Source organism: Sarcophilus harrisii, chromosome 5, assembly GCF_902635505.1.
Source record: "Sarcophilus harrisii chromosome 5, mSarHar1.11, whole genome shotgun sequence".
Classification (NCBI taxonomy): domain Eukaryota; kingdom Metazoa; phylum Chordata; class Mammalia; order Dasyuromorphia; family Dasyuridae; genus Sarcophilus; species Sarcophilus harrisii.
The window spans coordinates 178,182,134-178,205,607 of record NC_045430.1 but is presented as its reverse complement, the minus strand read 5'-3'; the positions used below and the strand labels follow the sequence as shown (position 1 = coordinate 178,205,607).

The 23,474-nt window shown below is 35.2% G+C and overlaps 1 protein-coding gene across 2 annotated transcripts in view; it reads right to left on the bottom strand.

Moving 5' to 3' along the window:
• Positions 1-23,474, bottom strand: part of KLHDC10 (kelch domain containing 10) — a 64,178-nt gene that overhangs the window by 29,784 nt on the left and 10,920 nt on the right. Inside the window, exon 2 of one of the 2 annotated variants that reach the window (XM_031939053.1) lies at positions 7,417-7,503. The exons of the other annotated variant lie outside the window; for it this stretch is intronic. Coding sequence (XP_031794913.1) covers positions 7,417-7,503 — 87 coding nt within the window. The remainder of the gene's footprint in view (positions 1-7,416; positions 7,504-23,474) is intronic. 2 annotated transcript variants of the gene reach the window in all.

Below are 23,474 nucleotides of genomic sequence, written 5' to 3'. Positions count from 1 at the left end.
TAATTCCCCAAATATGCTTGATCTTATTTATGTTTTTCCAGATGAATTATGCTATTATTTTTTTCTCTATTTTTTGCTAGTTTGATTGGTATGACACTGAATAAAAAAATTTAGGCAGAAGAAATGTGCTATAATCTTAACTGTGATTCTTCAGTACTTGAACTTTATCTGGTTGTAGTATTTTTCCTTTGATCCGATTGGGTCATATAAAGTTCCTGGGACTTTTAATTTCAAGGTTTCTTCTAACAACTGGGCAAGAGATTCTATTTTTACTCTTTCCTTTGTTTCTAAAATATGTGAACAAGTTTCTTTTAAGATTTCTTGAAATATGATGTCTATGTCTAACCTATATTGGATTAGTTGCTGTCTCGGGGAGGGAGGAAGTAGAGAGGGAGAAAGAAAAATCTGAAGCAAAAGGTTTTGCTAAAATTAATATTTAAAACTATCTCTGCATGTATTTTGAAAAATAAAAAGCTATTAAAGAAATATAATGTCTAACTTATAAAGAAGATTTAAAAGGTGCTGTTCATTTCCAGAGAAAGAACCGATTAATGAACTGAACCAGCTACACCCAGAGAAAGAACTCTGGGTGATGACTAAAAACCATTACATTGAACTCCCAATCCCTATATTTATGCCCACCTGCATTTTTGATTTCCTTCACAAGCTAATTGTACAATATTTCAGAGTCTGATTCTTTTTGTACAGCAAAATAACAGTTTGGTCATGTATACTTATTGTGTATCTAATTTATATTTTAATATATTTAACATCTACTGGTCATCCTGCCATCTGGGGGAGGGGGGGGGGGGTAAGAGGTGAAAAATTGGAACAAGAGGTTTGGCAATTGTTAATGCTGTAAAGTTACCCATACATATAACTTGTAAATAAAAGGCTATTAAATTAAAAAAAAAAAAAAAAAAAAAGAAAAGAAAAGAAAGAACTGATGAAACCTGAATGCAGATCAAAGATATCTTTTTCTTTATTTTTTCTTGGGTTTGTGTTTTCTTTCACAGCATGATTTACATGGAAATTGTTTTGCATGACTATACATGCATAACCTATGTCAAATTGTTTGCCTTGCCACTTGGGGAAGGGAAGAAGAGAATTTGGAATTCAAAATTTGAAAAAAGAAAAGTTACAATTGTTTCTACATGTAATTGGGGAGAAATAAAAATACATGTCTAGGCGCGCCTTTTTAGTCACCTCTTTCAAGTAGTCAATGATTCCTAAATGTTTTTCTCCAAGATGTTTTACAGCATATTTATTTCCAAATTGTTTCTTCTCTCTCATTTCATTTATAACATTTTTTATCTCATTAATTCTTTCTTCAACTCTTCCAGAAATTCTAATTGAATTTGTCAATATTTTGGAGTTATTCTCTTCTGGATTTATATCTAATGTTTTTATGACATTAACAGCTCTTTTTGGTAGGATTTTTTCCCCTTGTTCTTCTGCCTCATTTCCTAAATTGGGACTTTGTGTTTAATACCAGGATCTCCCCACAACTGGAGTGAATGGTTCAGCTATGCATGGACATATTTTGTATCTTCTTGGATCCTGCTACTACTTTCGCAGGACACTGGATATTATATTCTTCCAGGATTTCAGGAACAAGCTTTCAGCACACTCACAGCATTCTGGTCTAAGGGGAGTCTGAGAGTTGCCCTCCTGATTGGAGCTCTGTAAATTCCTGACTAGTTCAGTCTAAGCAACACAGTAGTAGGTTTGATCCTGGCTAAACTTCAGGACATTGTTGCTACACTAGGCCACCATGTTTGAGAAAGCAGAGACTTGAGGCTGAAAAATCAATTAGGAACCTCTAGCAAAACAATTGTGGAGGGAAAAAGATAGAGGCCTGAATTAGCATTTAATAAAGGAAGCTACGTGGATGCATATGACAAATATTACTCAGACAAAATCATTAAGATTTTGATATACGGTCATAGATATGGAACAGATGAGGAAAAAGGAGAAAAGAACCAAAAACCAATTCTAAGGTTATGAATTTGAGTACTCCTTAACAGAAACAAGAAAGTTTGGCTATGGAAAATGACAATCAGTTCTGTTTCAGACATGATGAATCTAAATTAGTACTACCAAGACAACTAACTAAAGGCATTGAACAAGAAACTAGATGAGTTGAAACAGATTTGGCCTAAATATATAGATAAGGGAATAATCTACATAAACATAACTGAACACCATAGGAGCTGTTGAGATCAACAAGGAAGAGATTATAGAGGGAAAAGAGAACTAGAACCAGGCCACAGTCCTGAGAGACACCCATCCACACTCAGAGGGAGAGAAGGACTGGGCAAAGCAGACCTAAGAGAAAGACAAAGATAGGAGAATCAGCAAAAGTCACCAAAAAAAAAGTCACCAAAGAAAGACAAATGAGTGATCTACAATATCAAAAACTGCAAAGGGATCAAGAAAGAGGAAAATCAAAGAAAGGCCATTACATTTGGCAGCTAAGAGATCACCAATTACTTCTGAGAAGGTAGTTTCCAGTAGAGTTCTAGCTGGGAACAGATTGAAAGGGATTAAAAAATAAATGGAGAATAAAGAAATAAAAGCCAAAAGTATATTGTTCTTCAGAGAAGTCTGGAGCTGAAAGGGAAAAAAATACAATAGAATAGCTTTCAGAATTGGCAGGATCAGAGGAAAGTTTTTAAGAATGAGGGAGACCAGGGGCAGCTAGGTGGTGCAGTAGATAGAGTACCAGCCCTGAAGTCAGGAGGACCTGAGTTCAAATCTGGCCTCAGACACTTCCTAGCCATGTGACCCTGGGTAAGTCACTTAACCCCAATTGGCTCAGCAAAATTAAAAAAAAAATAAAGAATGAGGGTGACCTGCGCATTTTTAGAGTCAACAGGGAAAAAGCCAACAGGAAAAGAATGAAAAGGAAAAATACAAATACATTAAAATGTTTACAATAGTATTTCTTTTTCAAAGAAGTAGACACTAACTAGTTTCCATTGCTTGAGAAATGGCTATGTAAATTGTAGTACATGAGTAGAAAAGCATAGATTTAAGAAATTATTTAAGTGAACCTAATGCAGAATGAGATCATGTTACAAAACTATATGTAACAAGTTCCAAAGAAGATACAACTTTATAGAGGTTGGAAGCCCACAAGTGGAAAATATATATGTTTTCAGATTTTTTTTTCAATTTAGCAATCAAGTTTTTGCTAGGCTTTTCTCTTTCATTTTTCTTTCTTCAAAAATAGCTTTTTGTTATATGGAATGGCTCTTAAATAATGGAAGCAATTTCAGTAATAAGAAAATAAAAGCTATCAATTAAAATTATTTTTTAGAAGAAGAAAGTAACATAAGACAAACTGTTAAAGGAGAATGAATATGATCAAGGGTACAAAAAGAAGCGGTTAACTTTGAAAAAAAAAAGGGGCACCCTCTTCCCTCAATGACCAGAACAAAGGAAGACAGAACAAGTGAAGTTATAGAAAAGTTTTGAGGTGTACACAGAACATGAAGGCACTCACAATGAATAGATATTCTCTAGTAGGCAGCAAGATCTACCTGCTGAAACAGAGAGATTTTGGTGTTATTGTGGGGAATGTAAGGAGGGAAGATGTTTGGAATAGCTGCTGAGAGAAACATGGTAAAAATTACCCTAATTCAGATCCTCATCATGTTCCATCTGGCCTACTTTGCAATCTTTTAATAAAGGCTTTTTCCTTAATTCACTGGTCACTCAGCAAAGTTTCTCTTTTCCAATTCATCCTTTACATAGCTGGCAAACTGATTTTCCTAAAACACAAATATAATCATGTCATTCTCTTACTCAAAAAAAAAAAAAAAAAAAAAAAAATCCAGCAAGTATATGCTACCTTTATGTTTAGTTGGAAAAAAATTTTCTATTTTTAATGTTCTTCACATTCTGGCTCCACCATCTTTCGAAGCTGACTATACACGACTCCCTAACCTAGTTTGCCTGGAGACAAACTGACTTGCTTTCATAAATCACATGACATTCCATCTCCTGCCAGAGTCTTTAAATAGATTATATAACCTGGGACACTAATACATTGTTGGTGGACTTGCAAACTGATCCAACCATTCTGGAGAACAATTTGGAACTCTGTCCAAAGGACTATCAAACTGTCCATACCCTTTGATCCAGCAGTGTCTCTACTGGGTTTATATCCCAAAGAGATCTTAAATGAGGAAAAGAGACCCACATATGCAAAAATAATCACAGGAACCCTTTTTGTAGTGGCAAGAAACTGGAAACTGAGGATGCTCATCAGTTAGAGAATGACTGAATGAATTATGGTATGTAAATGTTACGGAATATTATTTTTCTATAAGAAACAACAGGATGATTCCAGTGAAGCCTGCAGAGAGTTATATGAACTGATGCTGAGTGAAATGAGCAGAACCAGGAGATCATTGTACACAGCAACAAACCATCTGCATCCAAAGGGAACCGTGGAGATTAAGTATGAATCACAACATATTTTCACTTTTTGTTGCTTATTTTTTTCATATACTGGATTGTTTGCTGTCCAGGAGAGAGGAGTGGAAAGAAAGGAGGGAGAAAAACTTGAAACACAAGGTTTTGCAAGAGTGAATATGCTGAAAACTATCTTTGTACATATTTTGAAAATAAAAGCTATCATTAAATTTTTTTTAATTAAAAAAATATACTAACATCATAAAGTTTTTCTATAGAGGTTACTGAAAGTTCACAGGATTGAGTAATAAAAGTCTCATTTCATGCTGGACTATCTGCACAGAAGAGCACTTTTTTTCTAGTCTACTTCACCTTATGTACATCACAGAGAATATCTTTTATACCACTTTCTGCATACAAATAACGGATGGAAAACACTGTAGCTTCTTTATACCCACCATACTGAGTCATTTGCTGTTTAATTTGCTGATAGTACTGTTTGAAATTCACAATTATTTGGGATTATCTTCAGATTATTTCAGAGGAGTTTGATACTTTCCTTAATGACTTGGGATTATCACAATAAACAGCAGGGAAAATGCAATATACCATGTTCCATTACTGACTACTGAAATATTTGGAGCTATCATTGTCTTTTTAAGCTCCTGATCTTGTTTGTTAATGTTTCTGCTCTCCTCACTCATTTTCGGGTCATCAAGTACTATGACAAGTATGCTTGCCTCTAGACACATACAATTATAGATTCTGATTCAAAGAGACTTGGTACATGCATCATCCAGTCCAACTTCACCATTTTATGAAAGAGGAAACAGAAGATTAAAGAGATGACATGCTTTGACCAGTCTTCCCATCCTTAGCAGAACTGGACTTCAAATCCAGGTCTTCTGATTCAACATTCAGTGTTCTACCATTCAATGTATTACTCAATCTCTTGTTTTAAATATATTTTAAATATATTAGAAGTTGAATAAAGTAATAATCAATATAGTAAGAACTCTGCATAAAGGTATAGAGACTTTAAGGGTCAGAGGCCAAAATTACAAAAACTCCATGGATTAGCCATATGATTTTTTGAGTGCTAGTTGTTTTCATGAGCTACACTTTTTATGTTTTTATAGTAAAATTACCATATATATGGTATATGTATATATCACACACACACACACACACACACACACACACACACACACACACATATATATATATATATATATATATATATATCAATTACTTACATATCAAAACAGAGAAGCTAAGAGGCATAGTGAACAGAGAGCATTGGACCTGAATTTAAATCTGGCTATGTCCCAGAGCAAATCACTCAGATCTCTATCTGCCTCATTTTTCTCATTTATAAAAATAGGGCCAACTAAGAAACTGGAAATTAAGTGGATGCCCATCAGTTGGCGAATGGCTGAAGAAGTTATGGTATATGGATGTTATGGAATTTTATTGTTTTATAAGAAATGATCAGCAGGATGATTTCAGAGAGGCCTGAAGAGATTTACATGAACTGATACTAAATGAAATGAGCAGAACCAGGAGATTATACACAGCAACAATAAGATTATACAATGATCAATTCTGATGGACTTGAGTCTTTCCAACAATGAGATGAATCAAACCAGTTCCAATGATGTTGTGATGAAGAGGGCCTTCTGCACCCAGAGAAAGGACTGTGGGAACTGAGTGTGGATCACAATATAGCATTCTCACTCTTTTTTGTTATCATTTCTTGCATTTTGTTTTTTCTCATTTTTTCCTTTTTGATCTGATTTTTCTTGTGCAGCATAACTATATAAATGTTTACAGACATTGGATTTAACATATATTTTAACATGTTTAACATATATTGGACTACTTGCCATCTAGGAGAGAGCATGGGGGAAAGGAGGGGAAAATTTGGAACAAGGTTTTGCAAGGATCAATGTTGAAATTATCCATGCATATGTTTTGAAAATAAAAAACTTTAAAAAAAAAATTAGGGCCAACCTCCCTACTGTGAGTATAAAAATGAAAAAATTAAAAGTTAAAATTAAAATTAATAATTAAAAGTTAAAAGAAAAAATTAAAAAATTATTATTATTACAATTAGGAACAATAATCAATTTCAAAAAACCTTTTTAGGGTTCAGGGAGAAAATTGTCAACTTTTCTGAGATTTCTGATTCAATGGGAAAAAACAAAAACAAATTCAGCACACTAGTAACAGTTGCATATCCCACTGACATTTGTTCCTCTTCTGAGGAGGACGTAAAAGGAAAATAAACAGTATACAAAAAAACCTATCCCATCTGTTTTTCTATAACCATAATTGCTTCTTTCAAAAGCATTTTTGATCAAGTCAAAAAAGTAAAGAAGCTATCATATGACCATAAACTTTTCTTACCCTCTAAAACAGTAGTTCTCAAACCTTTGTTCTCAGTATCTTCACGTTGTTAAAAAAACTATTGAGGATCTGTTCAAAGAGTTTTTGTTCACATGGGTTATATTTATAGCTATTTACTGTATTAGAAATAAAAAGTAATTTTGAATTTGTAGACCCTCTGAAAGAGTTTCAGAGACCCAACAATTCTTTGACTACACTTTGAGGACCACTGCTCTAAAACATTAAATCATTCTACTCACCTCTATCCAAAATATATTTTAATTATGGAATTTTATTGTTTTATAAGAAATGATCAGCAGAATGATTTCAAAAAGGCCTGGAGAGACTTACATGCAGTGATGCTAAGTGAAGTGAACAGAACCAGGGGCTCATTGTACACGGCAATAACAAGATTATACAGAAAATGAGAAAACATGAAATCCTATTTCATAAACTGAAATATATCTATTCTATGACTTTCCCACCCACACACCTATATTGGTTCTTAATATACCAGCAAGAAGCAGCAATCTGGATTTATAAAGTAAGATTCCCTTGAACCCACATGAAGTATAGATCTCTTGCTAATTGCTAATTATCACCCACCTCTCAAAAACCTTTTAGGGATCCTTAGGATGGGACAGGACTGAATGAAGCATCTCCTAACAGCGTCCCATCGTATTTTCTTCTTACCTGTTACCACAATTATCAGCAATGAGTCACACATACAACAAATAATGAAGTAATACAGTTATAGTTATAAAAACAGACAGAAAAACAAAACTGCACTGCACAAATGAAAAGAAACTAACCTTTAGTCTGAAATTAATGTTTTCAACAATTTACCCAGTCGTGAACTAGAGACTCCCATTTTCATTTTGTCCAGTCTTATTTACTTGAACAACTTCTGCATACTTGAGAATGACAGGTTGCCATCTTGTGGCAAAATTTACCAAGTACTTATGGCATAAGTTAAAAAAAAAAAAAAAAACTGGAAATATAATCCTGCTTTTAAAAAAAAAAAAAGGATGGAAAAAAAAAAGTGTCATTTAGACTATTAGAAGAAAAAGTCATTTAGACTCCTACTCTTTACTATGTTTTATTCTTTGTTGCTTAAATGGGTTATGTAATAACCCATGTAAGCAATAGATCTCAAAATTTTTTTAAAGAACCCGATTTGCACAATCCATATTTTAAGATATGGGTCAAATCATTCATTAAACACCTTTATATTTTCATAACTGAACAAGTAAATATATCACTTTTAAAAAATTAGTATTACAACCATGCTTTTTTAAAAACTATGACAGCACCATAATACCTAAAACTTCCTTAATGTGGATCAACTTTTGTCTTCTTAAAGTTTAAGTCTATGCACACAGATTTTTTAAAAATCTAAGCACATCTCAATTTCTTAACATACACTAGCTCTCTTTTTCAGACTGAAATACATTCAGAAATTTACCCATGGAAGCAATAAATTGGGAAAATAGTTTTACATTCAAAGGTTCTGATAAAGGCCTCATTTCCAAAATATATAGAGAATTAACTCTAATTTATAAAAAATCAAGCCATTCTCCAATTGAAAAATGGTCAAAGGATATGAACAGACAATTCTCAGATGAAGAAATTTAAACTATTTCTAGTCATATGAAAAGATGCTCCAAGTCATTATTAATCAGAGAAATGCAAATTAAGACAACTCTAAGATACCACTACACACCTGTCAGATTGGCTAAGATGACAGGAAAAAATAATGATGATTGTTGGAGGGGATGCGGGAAAACTGGGACATTGATGCATTGTTGGTGGAGTTGTGAACGAATCCAACCATTTTGGAGAGTAGTTTGGAACTATGCTCAAAAAGTTATCAAACTGTGCATACCCTTTGATCCAGCAGTGTTACTACTGGGATTATATCCCAAAGAGATTATAAAGAAGGGAAAGGGACCTGTATGTGCACGAATGTTTGTGGCAGCCCTTTTTGTAGTGGCTAGAAACTGGAAACTGAATGGATGTCCATCAGTTGGAGAATGGCTGAATAAATTGTGGTATATGAAAATTATGGAATATTACTGTTCTGTAAGAAATGACCAACAGGATGATTTCAGAAAGGCCTGGAGAGACTTACACGAACTGATGCTGAGTGAAATGAGCAGGACCAGGAGATCATTATATACTTCAACAACAATACTATATGATGACCAGTTCTGATGGACCAGGCCATCCTCAGCAACGAGATCAACCAAATCATTTCCAATGGAACAGTAATGAACTGAACCAGCTATGCTCAGAAAAATAACTCTGGGAGATGAATAAAAACCATTACATTGAATTCCCAATCCCTATATTTATGCACACCTGCATTTTTGATTTCCTTCACAAGCTAATTGTACAATATTTCAGAGTCTGATTCTTTTTGTACAGCAAAATAACGTTTTGGTCATGTATACTTATTGTGTATCTAATTTATATTTTAATATATTTAACATCTACTGGTCATCCTGCCATCTAGGGGAGGGGGGGGGGGGGTAAGAGGTGAAAAATTGGAACAAGAGGTTTGGCAATTGTTAATGCTGTAAAGTTACCCATGCATATATCCTGTAAATAAAAGGCTATTAAATTTAAAAAAAAAAAAAAAAAAAAAAAAGACAACTCTAAGATACCACTACACACCTGTCAGATTGGCTAAGATGACAGGAAAAAATAATGATGATTGTTGGAGGGGATGCGGGAAAACTGGGACTTTGATGCATTGTTGGTGGAGTTGTGAACGAATCCAACCATTTTGGAGAGTAGTTTGGAACTATGCTCAAAAAGTTATCAAACTGTGCATACCCTTTGATCCAGCAGTGTTACTACTGGGATTATATCCCAAAGAGATTATAAAGAAGGGAAAGGGACCTGTATGTGCACGAATGTTTGTGGCAGCCCTTTTTGTAGTGGCTAGAAACTGGAAACTGAATGGATGTCCATCAGTTGGAGAATGGCTGAATAAATTGTGGTATATGAAAATTATGGAATATTACTGTTCTGTAAGAAATGACCAACAGGATGATTTCAGAAAGGCCTGGAGAGACTTACACGAACTGATGCTGAGTGAAATGAGCAGGACCAGGAGATCATTATATACTTCAACAACAATACTAGATGATGACCAGTTCTGATGGATCAGGCCATCCTCAGCAACGAGCAACCAAATCATTTCCAATGGAGCAGTAATGAACTGAACCAGCTACGCCCAGAGAAAGAACTCTGGGTGATGACTAAAAACCATTACATTGAATTCCCAATCTCTATATTTATGCCCACCTGCATTTTGGATTTCCTTCACAAGCTAATTGTACAATATTTCAGAGTCTGATTCTTTTTGTACAGCAAAATAACGTTTTGGTCATGTATACTTATTGTGTATCTAATTTTATTTTAATATATTTAACATCTACTGGTCATCCTGTCATCTGGGGGAGCGGGTGGGGGGTAAGAGGTGAAAAATTGGAACAAGAGGTTTGGCAATTGGTAATCCTGTAAAGTTACCCATACCATACATATAACCTGTAAATAAAAGGCTATTAAATTAAAAAAAAAAAAAGAAAGAAATTTACCCATGATTGTTGTTGGCTCAAGCACAGACATACCCAAAAGCTTGATTAGAGAATTTTATAAACTATACAGTATATTACAAAACATTATATAACAGAAACCTCAGATTTACCATAAAGATAAGCAGAAGATTAAAGAGTATCCATTTAGGGTTTTTTTTTTTTTTTAAGCAAAGACATACTTTAAAAATTAATCAAGAATTTATTACATTCTTTCATTTATGTTTTGAGGTTTATCAAATACTGGGTTACTAAATTCTACTGTTTCTGATTCTTGTCCTGTTTCATTAATCCAATTCTCTACTGTTTAACAAATATCAAATTATTCTGATTACTGCTGCTTTATAGTACATATATTGTTCTCTTCATTCCTACCTTTGTCATTTTCTTCCTACCAATGTCATATTTCCCTCAATAATTTAAAGTATTTTAACTCAAATTTCACATTAATATCAATAAATTATCCCATTAATATTCTAATTATTAAAACATTAAAATCATAAATTAACTTATTACTACTCTCATTTTATATTGGCACAGTATAGTTTGAGGAGCTCTTTGTAATTAAATCTACACAAATATTATGTATGCCTTAATAAGATTGATTCCCAAATATTTTGTGTAATTTGTAGTTGTGAATATAATTTCCCTTTCTATTATTAACACTTGCAATCTGCTATTATACAATAATGCTACCGATTTGGAAGGTTCATTTCATAGCCTTCAACTCTGCTGAAGCTATCATCTCAAACTGCATCTTTGTTGACCCCCCTGGATTTTCCAAATAAGCCAACATGTCACCAGCACACAAAGATAATTTCCTCTTATCTTTATACTTTTAGTTTCTTTTATGTCACTGTTATTTGATAATAGTTCCAGAATGCTAGCAATAACAGTGGGAAGAATGGAGACCCCTGGTTTAATCTTTTATATATAAAGTTTATAGTATATCCCTATTATATAGGATGTTTTTTTAGGATTTTTTTTGGTAATTTTAAAAAATTTCTGTGCCTACACTACAAGAAAGTTTTCTTGTTATTGTTTTTTTTAATAGCATAAATGAGAATTGAACTTTGTGAAAGACTTTTCTATTTATTAAAATAACCATATGGTTTGGAATTTTTGGTTTTCAATGTGATTATGTTGCCTTTTTTCTAATGCCGAATCATGTGAATCCCTGTCATAAATCCAACTGTCAAAATGAATGATTTCTTAGTCTGTTCTATAAGATCGCATTTAAAATTTTTAAAGGAACAGTCAGATATAGTTCTATAATTTTTCTTTGCTTTATCCTTCCCCGATTTGATATAGTTCTATAATTTTTCTTTGCTTTATCCTTCCCTGATTTTAGCACCAAGACTATATATACACGTGTGTGTGTGTGTGTGTGTGTGTGTATGTAAAGAGAGAAAGCTTTCTCATTTCTTTAAAGCAAATGGTATTAATTGTACCTTAAATCTTTAATGAAATTTAATAAAATTCTCCTGTTTCCATTTTTATGTAATTCCATATTTTATGTTATTATGATTTGTAATTCAGTTGATTTTTCCTTTATGAATTTAGATGCAAATACTAAATACTAAATTTAGTATTAAATATTAAAGAATTAGTATTTAAGATTAACAATGATATAAAAAAAAAATCATCAAAACCAGAAAAGCAACATATCATTTACCTTTCACAGCTATAGATAGGAAATGTATTCTTGACCAAAGGAAAGAGTTAATTTTAAAGATAAAATAGAAAATTCTGATAATATGAAACTAAAACCTTCCATATAAACAAAATTAATATATCTAAGAAAAGGGAAGTGGTCAAATATGAAAAAAAATGCATCAAATTTTTCAGATGAGTTTTGGTATCCAAGATATAGACAACTAAAAGATGCTAAATCAAAAGGGATTCCTCCAATAGGTAGATGGTCAATAGATATGAAGAAACAATTTCAAAGAAGAATGCAAATCAAAACAAACCTGAGATTTCAATTCATACTCAGGAAATTGGCAAAAATGATAAAAATATAGGAATAATCAATGTTGGAGGGATTGAAGGAAGATAGGCACAATAGTGCATTGTTAGTGAAGCATTGTCAGTACAATCACTGTGGAAAACAAAAATTTCCACATCCTTTAATACCAAGATTCCATTACTGGGCATATACTTTAATGAGATCAGATAAAGTCACATAAGAAGATATAAAAATGGATATAAAATTTATAAGTACAACAGTATAATAAACTACATAAGCAGGAATTACAAACAAATGCACAAAGCAATCTAATGTTCAAGAATACAAACTATATTAAGGAAAGGCATTAATTTAATAAGAATTGCTGGGTAAACTAAAAAGCAATCTGATGAAAAATAGCATCTTATACTTTTTGTTACAAAAAGATAAATGATTTGACTATGAAAAATCTCCCCACTTTGCACCAACAGGATTGTTGTTCAGGATTGGAAGAGAAACAGAAAGCTGAAAAGAATTTGTTCACGTCCAGTGTTTCTAATAAAGGTCTTGTTTCTAAAACACAGAGAAATGACTCAAATTTGTAAGAATACAAGCCATTGCCCTATAAATAACTATTAGAGAAATATAAATTAAAACAACTCTGAGGTACAACTACATACCTCTTAGATTGGCTAAGATGACAGGAAAAGATAATGATCATTGTTGGAGGGAATGGGAGAAAACTGGGACACTAATACATTGTTGGTGGAACTGTGAACTGATCCAAGCATTCTGGAGAACAATATGGAACTATGTCCAAAGGATTATCTGTTGTGGACATCTTTTAAGAGCTCATGGCATGTGAGCCCTTTGATCTCAGAGGCAAGATGAATGAAGCAGGGGATTCCTAGGATGTGAAAAGAGCTCCAGTTTATCATGCTACACAACCTTGTTAATATACATTTTTGCAAGTGTGATCAGTGCATGGACAGTAAGCAATCCCCAATCCCCATTCAGAGAGGCAGATTGTGGACTTTGCGTATGCATGGTATCTGCCAATGGGAGGAGAGCCAATCCAGCAATTCAGCAGCTCGCTCGAAGGTGAGAGGGCCCTGTCTGGGCATCCCTGTTCACATAGCCACTGGCTGTGACTCTCAGGCTCACACCTTTTCCCACGATAACAAATCAATGTTTCTTGCTCAACAAGGGCATTTCTGCAACATGGCAGAAAACTTATTGTGCATCAAAGGTCTAGGTACCCCCTCTAGGCAGGATCCCATAACTCAGCAATTCCCCCTTTTTATCTTTTAGATAAAAAGTCCTTTCTTGAGCTGCAACTTCTGAAAGGATGGTGGAGAAAGATCTATAAAAGCATCCTAATATTACAGGGTAACAGCAAAGCAACAGCAACATAACATCATACAGGGCAATCCATGATTCTAATTTTAACCACCATGAAAGAGGTATTATCAGACCAATGTTTGATTTTTTTCAGCAGTTTTGTCTGGATTCACATTGTAATTAAGCCTGGAGTTTCAATAACTCTACTTCTGCTCCTATTTCCAATGATATTCCTCTTTTTTTCTAATGGAATTAAGATCTTAGTATAAAACTGATATCCAATTCTCATGCTATTTGTTCAAAAACCAGAGCCCAAGATGTTTTTCCACGTGCCAAAATGCCGGCCCAATTCATGAGTGACCAGAATGTGTCCCATGGAGGCTTGTGAGGGGCCAACCTGATGACCCTTTATGTAGACACACCGCTGCAACCCTCCCATGCGGATGAGGGTGTCACTATGAGAGGGTGTCCCCTCCATGTCCAGCATGTGTCACATGATACCCCATAACACAAAACCATATATACAGAAAGCATCTAGTTAGCTGTCTTGGAGGTGCGTCTTCTCCTCCTGTTGGACAGTCACTTTTTCTTCCTTCTTTTCCTCTTCAGTTCTATGAACAACTCTGAGATGTCTGGTGGGAATCCATTGCTGAAGGTTTTGCCCTGTGGAGATACAAGCATATCCTGGCCCCCATATTAGAGCCCAAGAGGGTCCCTCCCATCCTTCAGGACCCTTTTTAATTACCATGGTCTTGTTCTTAGGGGGGCCTTTTTAAGGAAGATGGGATATTAACTTTGAAGGATTCTCTATGTTCACCAGAAAGTATATCATAGCTAGACTTCATTTGAATCAAATTTTAAGTAATTTATTGTGTACACTGCTTTATCTATATCTTTCTGAGTGACCCTACCTCCATCTCCCTCTTTATGTTTTTTGATAAATCTCTTGAGGGTCTGATTAGTCCTTTCTACAATAACCTATCCTGTGGAGTTGTAAGGAATCCCCAAAATATGATGTATGGAGAATTCCTATAAGAACTGTTTTAATATTTCTGAGGTATATGAGAGTCCATTATCAGTCTTAATAGTGTTTGGGATACCCATCGAGGCAAAACAGTGAAATAAGTGATTTATTACATGTAAAACAGCTTCCCCTCATTGAGAGGATGCAGATACAAAACCTGAATAAGTGTCAACTGTAACATGAATGCACGTTTTTTTCCTATATGTGTAATATCCATTTGCCATATATCATTTGGCCTGTCACCTCTGGGGTTAGTCTCCAGCCTTACAGATCTTTGAGAATATGGTACATATCCTTTTTACTATGCTTGCTGCTTCTTTGCATTGTATGGACATCCCATACAATCTCCAGAGAGATCTGGCAGACAGATGCAAATGTCAATGAACTTTTATTGATTGTTCTAGAGGGCAGAGAATACATTGTCTAAGCAGCCCATCCACTATTTTGTTCCCTTCAAATATAGGTCCTAGCCCATCCATATGAGATCAGATGTGCATTATATAAAAAAAGGTGGACTTTCACTAAAATCATCTCCTGTACTTCCTGAAACAATGAGAAGATAGGTCCAGTTTGAGCCTTTATATATACTGTCTCTATTCTCTGGATCATCCCAACTGCATAGTGGCTCTGAAATAAGTTTTTCTATTTTATATATATATATATATATGTAAAATGTATATTATACTTATATAATGGCATACAACTCATTTTGCTGTATAGAGGTGTAAGATGTAGTAAATACATTTGAGATGCCCAATTGTAGGGAATATATGGCTGTTTTATTTTGCTTGGTGGCATCAGTGAACACATTAGGGCCTTTAAGTGGATGTACTTTTGTTTTTATGGGAAATATCCATTGCCACTTTTTGTCTTATTTGGGTAAAGCTTTCCTTTTCACCCTTTTCTACAGGAATCCTACTCCATGCTGTTTTGGCATATTCAGATATTTGGAGAGATGTCTCTTCAGTAAAATGAATTTGATCTCCAGTTTCTACATGAGCCCCAGTGCCACTAAGTTACTCAAAATATTCTGAGCACTTTCCTTCATGTTTGCTCCTGGAGCAACCTGAGTGGCAATCAACCGAGTCTGTTCTAAAAATTCTGTCATCCAGAACACTGCCTGGCCTAGAATCAACACTGCCCAATGCAAGTGCTTTCCAATCACTGGGGGACAAAATTTCCCATGACATTGTTTCAAGTTGTAACATACGAACTGAGTCCTTAAGCTGGGTTAGAACTTTAAAGGAAAATGGTTTATGTTTGTGTCTTCTCTACCCTGAGTTAAAAGGGTCATCCTCCTCTATAACAGGATATATTTCTTCCCACCCATCCATGTTTTTTCTTTGATCTCTAGTCAGCTGCAAAAGTTTTTGAAGTGAAGATAAAGAATATAACTGATTACCTTTTGCTTTTTGTCTGCTAAGTGTCGCTGTGGTCTTTGTTTTATGTTTCTGATCCTGCTTTTCCTCAGTTCTTATTTCACTTTTTACATTAGGAGAACCTTTGAAAGGCTGAAGGTGGGGGGGGGGGGGGGGGGGGGAGCGAGAAGCCATTCAAAATCATCCTGCTCAGACTCAGGAGAGGGACATCTATTGCTAAGAGACGGGCTTGTCTGTGCTCTGACTATAAATTTCCTGACCTCCTTTTCTGATTCTAATTTCAGACTTTGTTAAATGAGATTATATATAGTAAAATGACTTTTTTGTATTTCTCCCGGGCACTGCTTATCATAAGAGATGAGCTGTTCACTGAAAACAATCTATCTCTCACAATTTTAACAGCCCTCCTCAGGTAATCATGGAGAAACTTTGTAAGCAATGTCCAGGAATTTACTAATGTCTCCTAACTGAACTGTGCACCCCTGCTCTTTTATACATTTGTATATAGTCCTGACATATGCTTCCCTGTCTGAAGGGAATAGGGTGCCTACTTTCTGTCCCATAGGTTACTTAACCATCTCCACTGCCCTATGCCTGATCCAGCAACAGCACAGCTCAGCAGAGTCTCCCTCTGGAGTCCTCTTGGAGGTTGTCTTGACCACGTAGCAGTGCTTGACCATGCAGTAATCGCTCTGGCACCCTTCCAGGTTCTCGTCCCTGTTCCTCAGGGAGATAGTTGTTGTAGCCGTCTTTTAAGAGCTCATGGCATATGAGCCCTTTGATCTCAGAGGCAAGATGAATGAGGTGGGAGACTCATAGGGTGTGAAAAGAGCTCCAGTTTATTATGCTGTACAGCCTTGTTGATATACATTTTTGCAAGCGTGATCAGAGCATGAACAGTAACCAATCCCAATCACCATTCAGAGAAGCAGCTTGTGGGGTTTGCATATGCATGGTATCTGTCAATGGAAGGAGAGCCAATCCAGCAATTCAGCAGCTCGCTCACAGGTGAGAGGCCCTGTCAAGGCATCCCTGTTCACGTAGCCACTGGTTGTGACCCTCAGCTTAGTTCCCATAATCACAACCCTTGCTCAACAAGGGCAACATGGCAAAAAACATTATGCATCAAAGATCAAGGTGGCCTTGGTTCTCTTAGCAGGATCCCATAACTCGGCATACCCTTTAACCCAGCAGTGTTTCTACTGGGCTTAAATCCCAAAGAGATCATGAAGGAGGCAAAGGGACCCACATATGCAAAAATGTTTGTGCCCTTTTTGTAGTGGCTAGGAACTGGAAACTGAGTGGATGCCCACCAGTGGAAGAACGGTTGAATAAGTTATGGTATATAAATGTTATGGAATATTGTTCTGTAATAAATGACCAGCAGGGTGATTTTAGAGAGGCTTGGAGAGACTTACTGAACTGATGCTAAGTGAAATGAGCAGAACCAGGAGATCATTGTACATGGCAACAAAATTATACAATGTGCCTCTTTTCAATGATGGGATGATTCAAGGCAATTTCAATAGACTTATGATGGAAAAAGCCATTTGCATCCAGAGAGAGAGAACTATGGAGACTTAATGAGGATCAAAGTGTAGTATTTGCACCTTTTTTTTGGTTGAGGAGGGGGTGGGGGTGGGGGTTCTCGTTTTGTTTTCTTGTGCAGAATGACAAATGTGGAAATATGTTTAGAAGAATTGCACACGTTTAACCTATTTTGCATTGCTTGCTGTCCATGACAGGGGTGGGGAGAAGGGAGAAAATTTGGACCACAAGGTTTTGCAAAAGTGAATGCTGAAAGCTATCTTTACATGTATTTGGAAAAACAAAAAGCTATTAAAGAAAAAAGAAAAATCACTCCATAACCAAATTAGAAAAGTAAAAGATGCTTTTCATAATTAAAAATGTGGGGGGAAAGTAACAACTGGAATTAAAGACAACAAAAAGCAAAATTGACATGCTTACCTATGAAAAAATTATGAATTTTGGTCCCTAAAAATCAATGCAGTGAGAATCTAAGAAATCTTCATTAAATATCTCTGATAAGTTTAACATCCAAAATTTGAGGGTACTAGGATAAATATCTAGTATATTTTTAAAATTACTTTATAATATTATTATATTATTTTTTTGTGGTGAAAAATTTACTTCACAATAGCCTTTAAAATCAACAATGCTTTCTCCCTATTAAAAAACAGTAGTACTTGTTTTATACAATTTCTAGAAAATAGTGCTAAGGATATTTAGAATCTCTGCATCTGGCCATGGATTGTTCCTTAAATGTTTCTTAATGTATTCATAGAATGGCTTGTTTAAAAATTGATGTTCTGTACAGGACTGCTTGCCATCTGGAGGAGGGGGTCAAGGAAGAGAGGGGAAAAGTCAGAACAGAAGTGAATGCAAGGGATAATGTTGTAAAAAAAATTACCCATGCATGGGTTCTGTCAATAAAAAGTTATAAAAAATAAAAAAATTAAAAAAAATTGATGTTCCATTAGTCTACTAGTTTTATCTGCAGATTCACCAAAAGTTAAGAAGTATACTTTTCTTTTCAGGCTCCTTTAAAAACTTTTCAGAAATGGAGAAATATATGATCATCTTTAGATGATAACTTCAAGGCTTTCCCAACAACTTACAATGGAAATATTGTTGGGATTTAGGTATTATTCTGTAGGAAGTTTCTCTCTTAAAGTACTCTAGCCATATTCAATTAGCTCATTCAGCTTGCAGTTAATGAATTCAGCCATGCCTCTTTCCAAATAAATATAGTCTAGAAGGAACAGGTTCCAATGAACATAGCTCTACAGTCAAAATATTTAAAAGATTATATAAATTACAACTAGCAATATGTTGCTGTGCCATATGTTCTGACTGTATGTACCATTTTGTAAGTACCTGAGTCTTGCTTCCATTAAAAACTACAAAGAACTAGCAAGTCTGGCACCTAGGCAAATTTAATTGAGTAGGAAGAAGTGGGAGAAATGGGGGGTGGGGAAGATGAGAACAGGGACACACACTTGTGATCTAAGATCCGATCCTATCTGCAAATTCTATGGGTCCAAAAGAAAACAAATCTCACCCAAAATGAATATAACTGAACTGAGAGAAAAGCAGACTCTCCTTCCAGAAAATCTGGTTCCATACCCACCTTTCAAAGTCTACAACCTTACTTCAATACCAGTAAACAGTTAGCAGGTAAGATACGTTATAGTATAGAAAGGCAAGCAGGACCATAAATGCAGGTACAAACTCAGAGGGGAAAAGCAGCTTCCTAGATAACTGCTAGGAAGTGAGGCAAATCCTCTATCCTGACGCAAATCATTGAATACCATAGACATTCTTTAGCTTAGCTTCCAATCAGGGAGATAACAGCAATAATAAAAACCAGAAGGAAAAAAAGCAGAAAAAGAAATCCTGATCAAAATAACTATAAATTGTATTAATATCTAGGAGTCTACCAAGAAATTCAGACTTTTAAAATCATAAGACACTTTTTAAAGAAAATAATTAAACAATTGGAAGAATAGTCACTGCTTATGATCAGGCCACACCATTTATACTAAAAGTGATAACACTAACACAGATTTAATGTTATGCTGATGAAACCAATCAAACTTGAGAGCTAGACGAAATAGCAAAAAAATTCATTTGAAGGAATTAGCAGCCTAGAATCTCAAGGGAAATAATGAAACTAGTAGGAATGAAGAAGAAATAGTGTTTCTGGACCTCGCACTACATTATAAAAGAGTACTAATCTATTTGATGGTGGTCTAAAAACAAAGCAATGGAGCAAACTCAATAAGCAAGAAATCAAAAACAATTTAAGGAAGGTGAGATCTTACACCTTTAATAACTAGTGCTAATAATAGAATAATTCTTGATCAAATGAAGGGTAGAGAAGAACACAGAAGATAAAACAGGCAATTTCTATTATATTTGCAAAAATAAATTAACATAAGAAAGTTAATAAATGGGAAAAATCTTTATATCAAATATTTCTGGTAAGAGCCTGATATTTAAGAACCATTTCCAAATGGATAAGCAGTGAAAGGATATGAATAATTTTTGAAAACAGTTTACATTTACAACCATATGAAAGACTATTCCCAAACTATTCCAAGTTTTTAAAATTAAAATTTAAAGTTATGCTTTCATTCCACACTGAACAAATTGACAAAAATGATGAAAAATGTAAAAAGTTACAGTTGGCAGGGCTGCAACAAAACAGGAATACTGGTATACTGCTGGTTAGTTCAACCATTCTAGAAAGCAATTTGGGAGTATAAAAATGTGATTAAAACCTTTTGATCTAGACTTCTCAATGTTAGACATATACCCCAAAGTCAAAAACAAAATTCAAAGTCCCAGGGAAGCCAAAATATTCACAAAAATGCTATTTTCTGGTAGCAAAGAACTGGAAACAAAGTATATGCTGGAAAATGACTAATGTGATACATGAATGTAAAGGCATGTTTGTTATTGTACCATAAATACTAACGTTAAGAAATTCAGAGGAATATAGAAAGATACAAGAATTGTTGCCAAGTTAAGCACAAATGGAAAAAAAAATCTACCTATATAATAACTATGGCAATGTAAACAAAAAGAAAATAAGCCAATTTTATAACTGGAATCAAAAGGATTAAACACGGCTCAATGAACAAAATGTAAAAATCCACATGACAACATTAAAAAAATCTAAATGAACTGTTGCACTTCCTGTCAAATGTGATTAAGATGTTTAGTTTTGTTAAAAATGTCTTTTAAAAAATCTTTGCTACAATGAAGGCTTATTGAGAAGAGGGTATAGTCAAAAAGAAATAACATAAAAAAAGCATTCATGCAGTTTTTACAATAGAGTACTTTCAAAAAATGTATAGGTAAGAATATTCTGACTAGAAGGATAGCTGCAACTACAGTAATGATTAGCATGGACCCTCTGATGAGCTCCTCCTCAGGCAAGCTGCTTCTTTCTTGCTCTATGCTGATACCAGTGTGGTAGAGAGAAAAGAGTAAGAAGGCAGTCTTGTGCCAGGAAGAATAAAGCACTATTACCCTCACCCAGACCCTGATAGAGACAGCCCAGGAGACCTGCTTTGGGTCAGACTCCCCTCCCCAGTCATAACTGAGGGGGGGAGATCACTGTATGGAAAGAATCCACCTTCCTTCTCACTACTAAGAACTGCAGACCAAGTGTCACCAACAGGTCTATAAGCACAAGAGTCCTGGAACAGCAGCTTTCTCTCCAAGATACCCAGCCCCAACCTTCATCCCCAGAAGCAAATTCTGCAAAGAAGGAATCAACTAAAGGGAGCCCGAAACTCTAAAATTCCTTGAAGGACAAATTCTCCTTGAATCCTGCCACTGTAAAGACCCCATCCAAGGGCAAACAGCTTCATTATCTAGGTGAGGCTGGTTGAATCCTAGGTTGGAGAATTCCAAACCTATTCAATTGAAGATTTTCTATTCAATTCCAGCTCAAGCTGAAATCCAGCTTGTAGATAAAAGAGCCAACTTGGGGCTCAATCCTTGCAGAGGAGCTAATATGCCTTGCCAAGGAAACTCTCTTCCTGGCATATTAGAAAACTCTGCCCACTGGGATGATATTCTCTTCCAGCATTACCCTCTCTTTATCCTCACTTATTTCCCTAACGAAACTTTAGATCTGTCAGGATTTCTCAACTAGAAACTTTACTTCTCTGCCAGGACTCCTCCACTAAGGAATCCAGCCTTTCTATTCATGCATAGCAAAGGCTGACTTTCCAATGCTTATAATAAACTTTTTATCCGTCTAGCTTTTCAGATTTGTAAATTCCTTTATGAAGGATTTCTGTGCAGCCAGAAGGGGGTTCCCAAAACTCCCTACCTATGTGCCAAATCCCAAGGGGTTTAGGGGAGCCAAACATCTTAATTTGGTTTCCTGAACCCCGAACCTGCCTGACCACAGGAAACTCCCTGACCACCAGAAACTCTAATCTCATTTGGTTCCCTGACTAGAAATCGAGGGGAGAGTACCCTAAATCTAGATCTCATCACAACCACCCATTCCCTCTGTTGTTACCCTGTTTAATGTTACCCATTAAACTGAATTCTTGAAACACAAAGTCAAAGGAAGACTTCCTCAATGGCTAAACAAAGGATATGAGGAAGGAAGGAAGGAGGGAAGGAGGAGGGAAGAAAGAAAAGAAGGAGGAAAAGAAGGGAAGGAAGGAAGGAACTGGCAAGGTTGAGAAAAGATGTTAATCCATGTTGGAGAAGATACAGAACAAATGGCACACGACCTACCCTCTCAGAGAGTTCCCTTTCAAAGGGAAAGGGCCAATGTGTACAAAAATATTTATAGCAATCATTCTTATAATGCCAAGAATTGGAAACTCAGGGGATACCTGTCAGTTGTGAATACATTATGGGAAATTTTTAGTTGCCCTCTCTTTCCCAGGGGACAATAATGTAAAAGTGAAGTCCCACCTCACTGCCGATTACCATGAAAACATTGACAAACTTCAGTTTCTGTTCTTCAGATAACCTATAGACCAACTGTTCACAAAGGATTGACATACTAATCCTAAACTTAATTTGCCCACTCATAGTTTTGGCTCTTACCCTCAGCCCTACAGCAAAGTCAAGCAATTCACCAGTCTTAGCATTCCCAGTAACTGGAATTCCAAAAGACTAGGGATAAATAAACTCACCTACTAAAAGAGAAGTTATGAACTCAGGGTTCAGAATGAAATTTTGAGATACTGAGAAAATGGGAATTTGTTTTGGTTAACTATGCATGCTTCTTGGGATTTTTCTTTCTTTCCCAGGTTTTGGGGAGGAGTAGAGGGAAAATCCTAAAAATAGCCAAACAATTCAGAAAAAAGGTCTAGATTGAAGCTAACTCCCTATAGAGGGATCTTTAGCTCTTTTTTACTACTCAAACACAAAAATGACTTTCTACAAGCTTTGTTTTGTTTCAAGTTTCCCTTATCTTGCTCCAAATCTCTGCTAAAATACACATTAACAAAATGAGGGCAAGGGGTATATTATTAATTGTTATAGATGACATAGCAGAAAATTATTGGTTTACATTTTTCTTAAAAAAAACCCAACAATACTGTACCTGCCTCATCTAGCAGGCACAAGACAGATGCTAAGGGCACAGCAGATTGTTGGACTTGGGAGTCAGGAAGGCCTAAATTCAAATACTGACATGATAGCTACAATTTTCATTTCTCCATCTGAGAAATGTATAATTGAATGTAAAATGATAATTGTAGCATCTACTTCATGGGTGTGAATAGAAGTAATAGCTAAACCCCTCTTCTCATGCAGTCTAAGCTGATTTTTTCTTCTTTTTTTTTTTTTAATTTTTATTTTTTTTT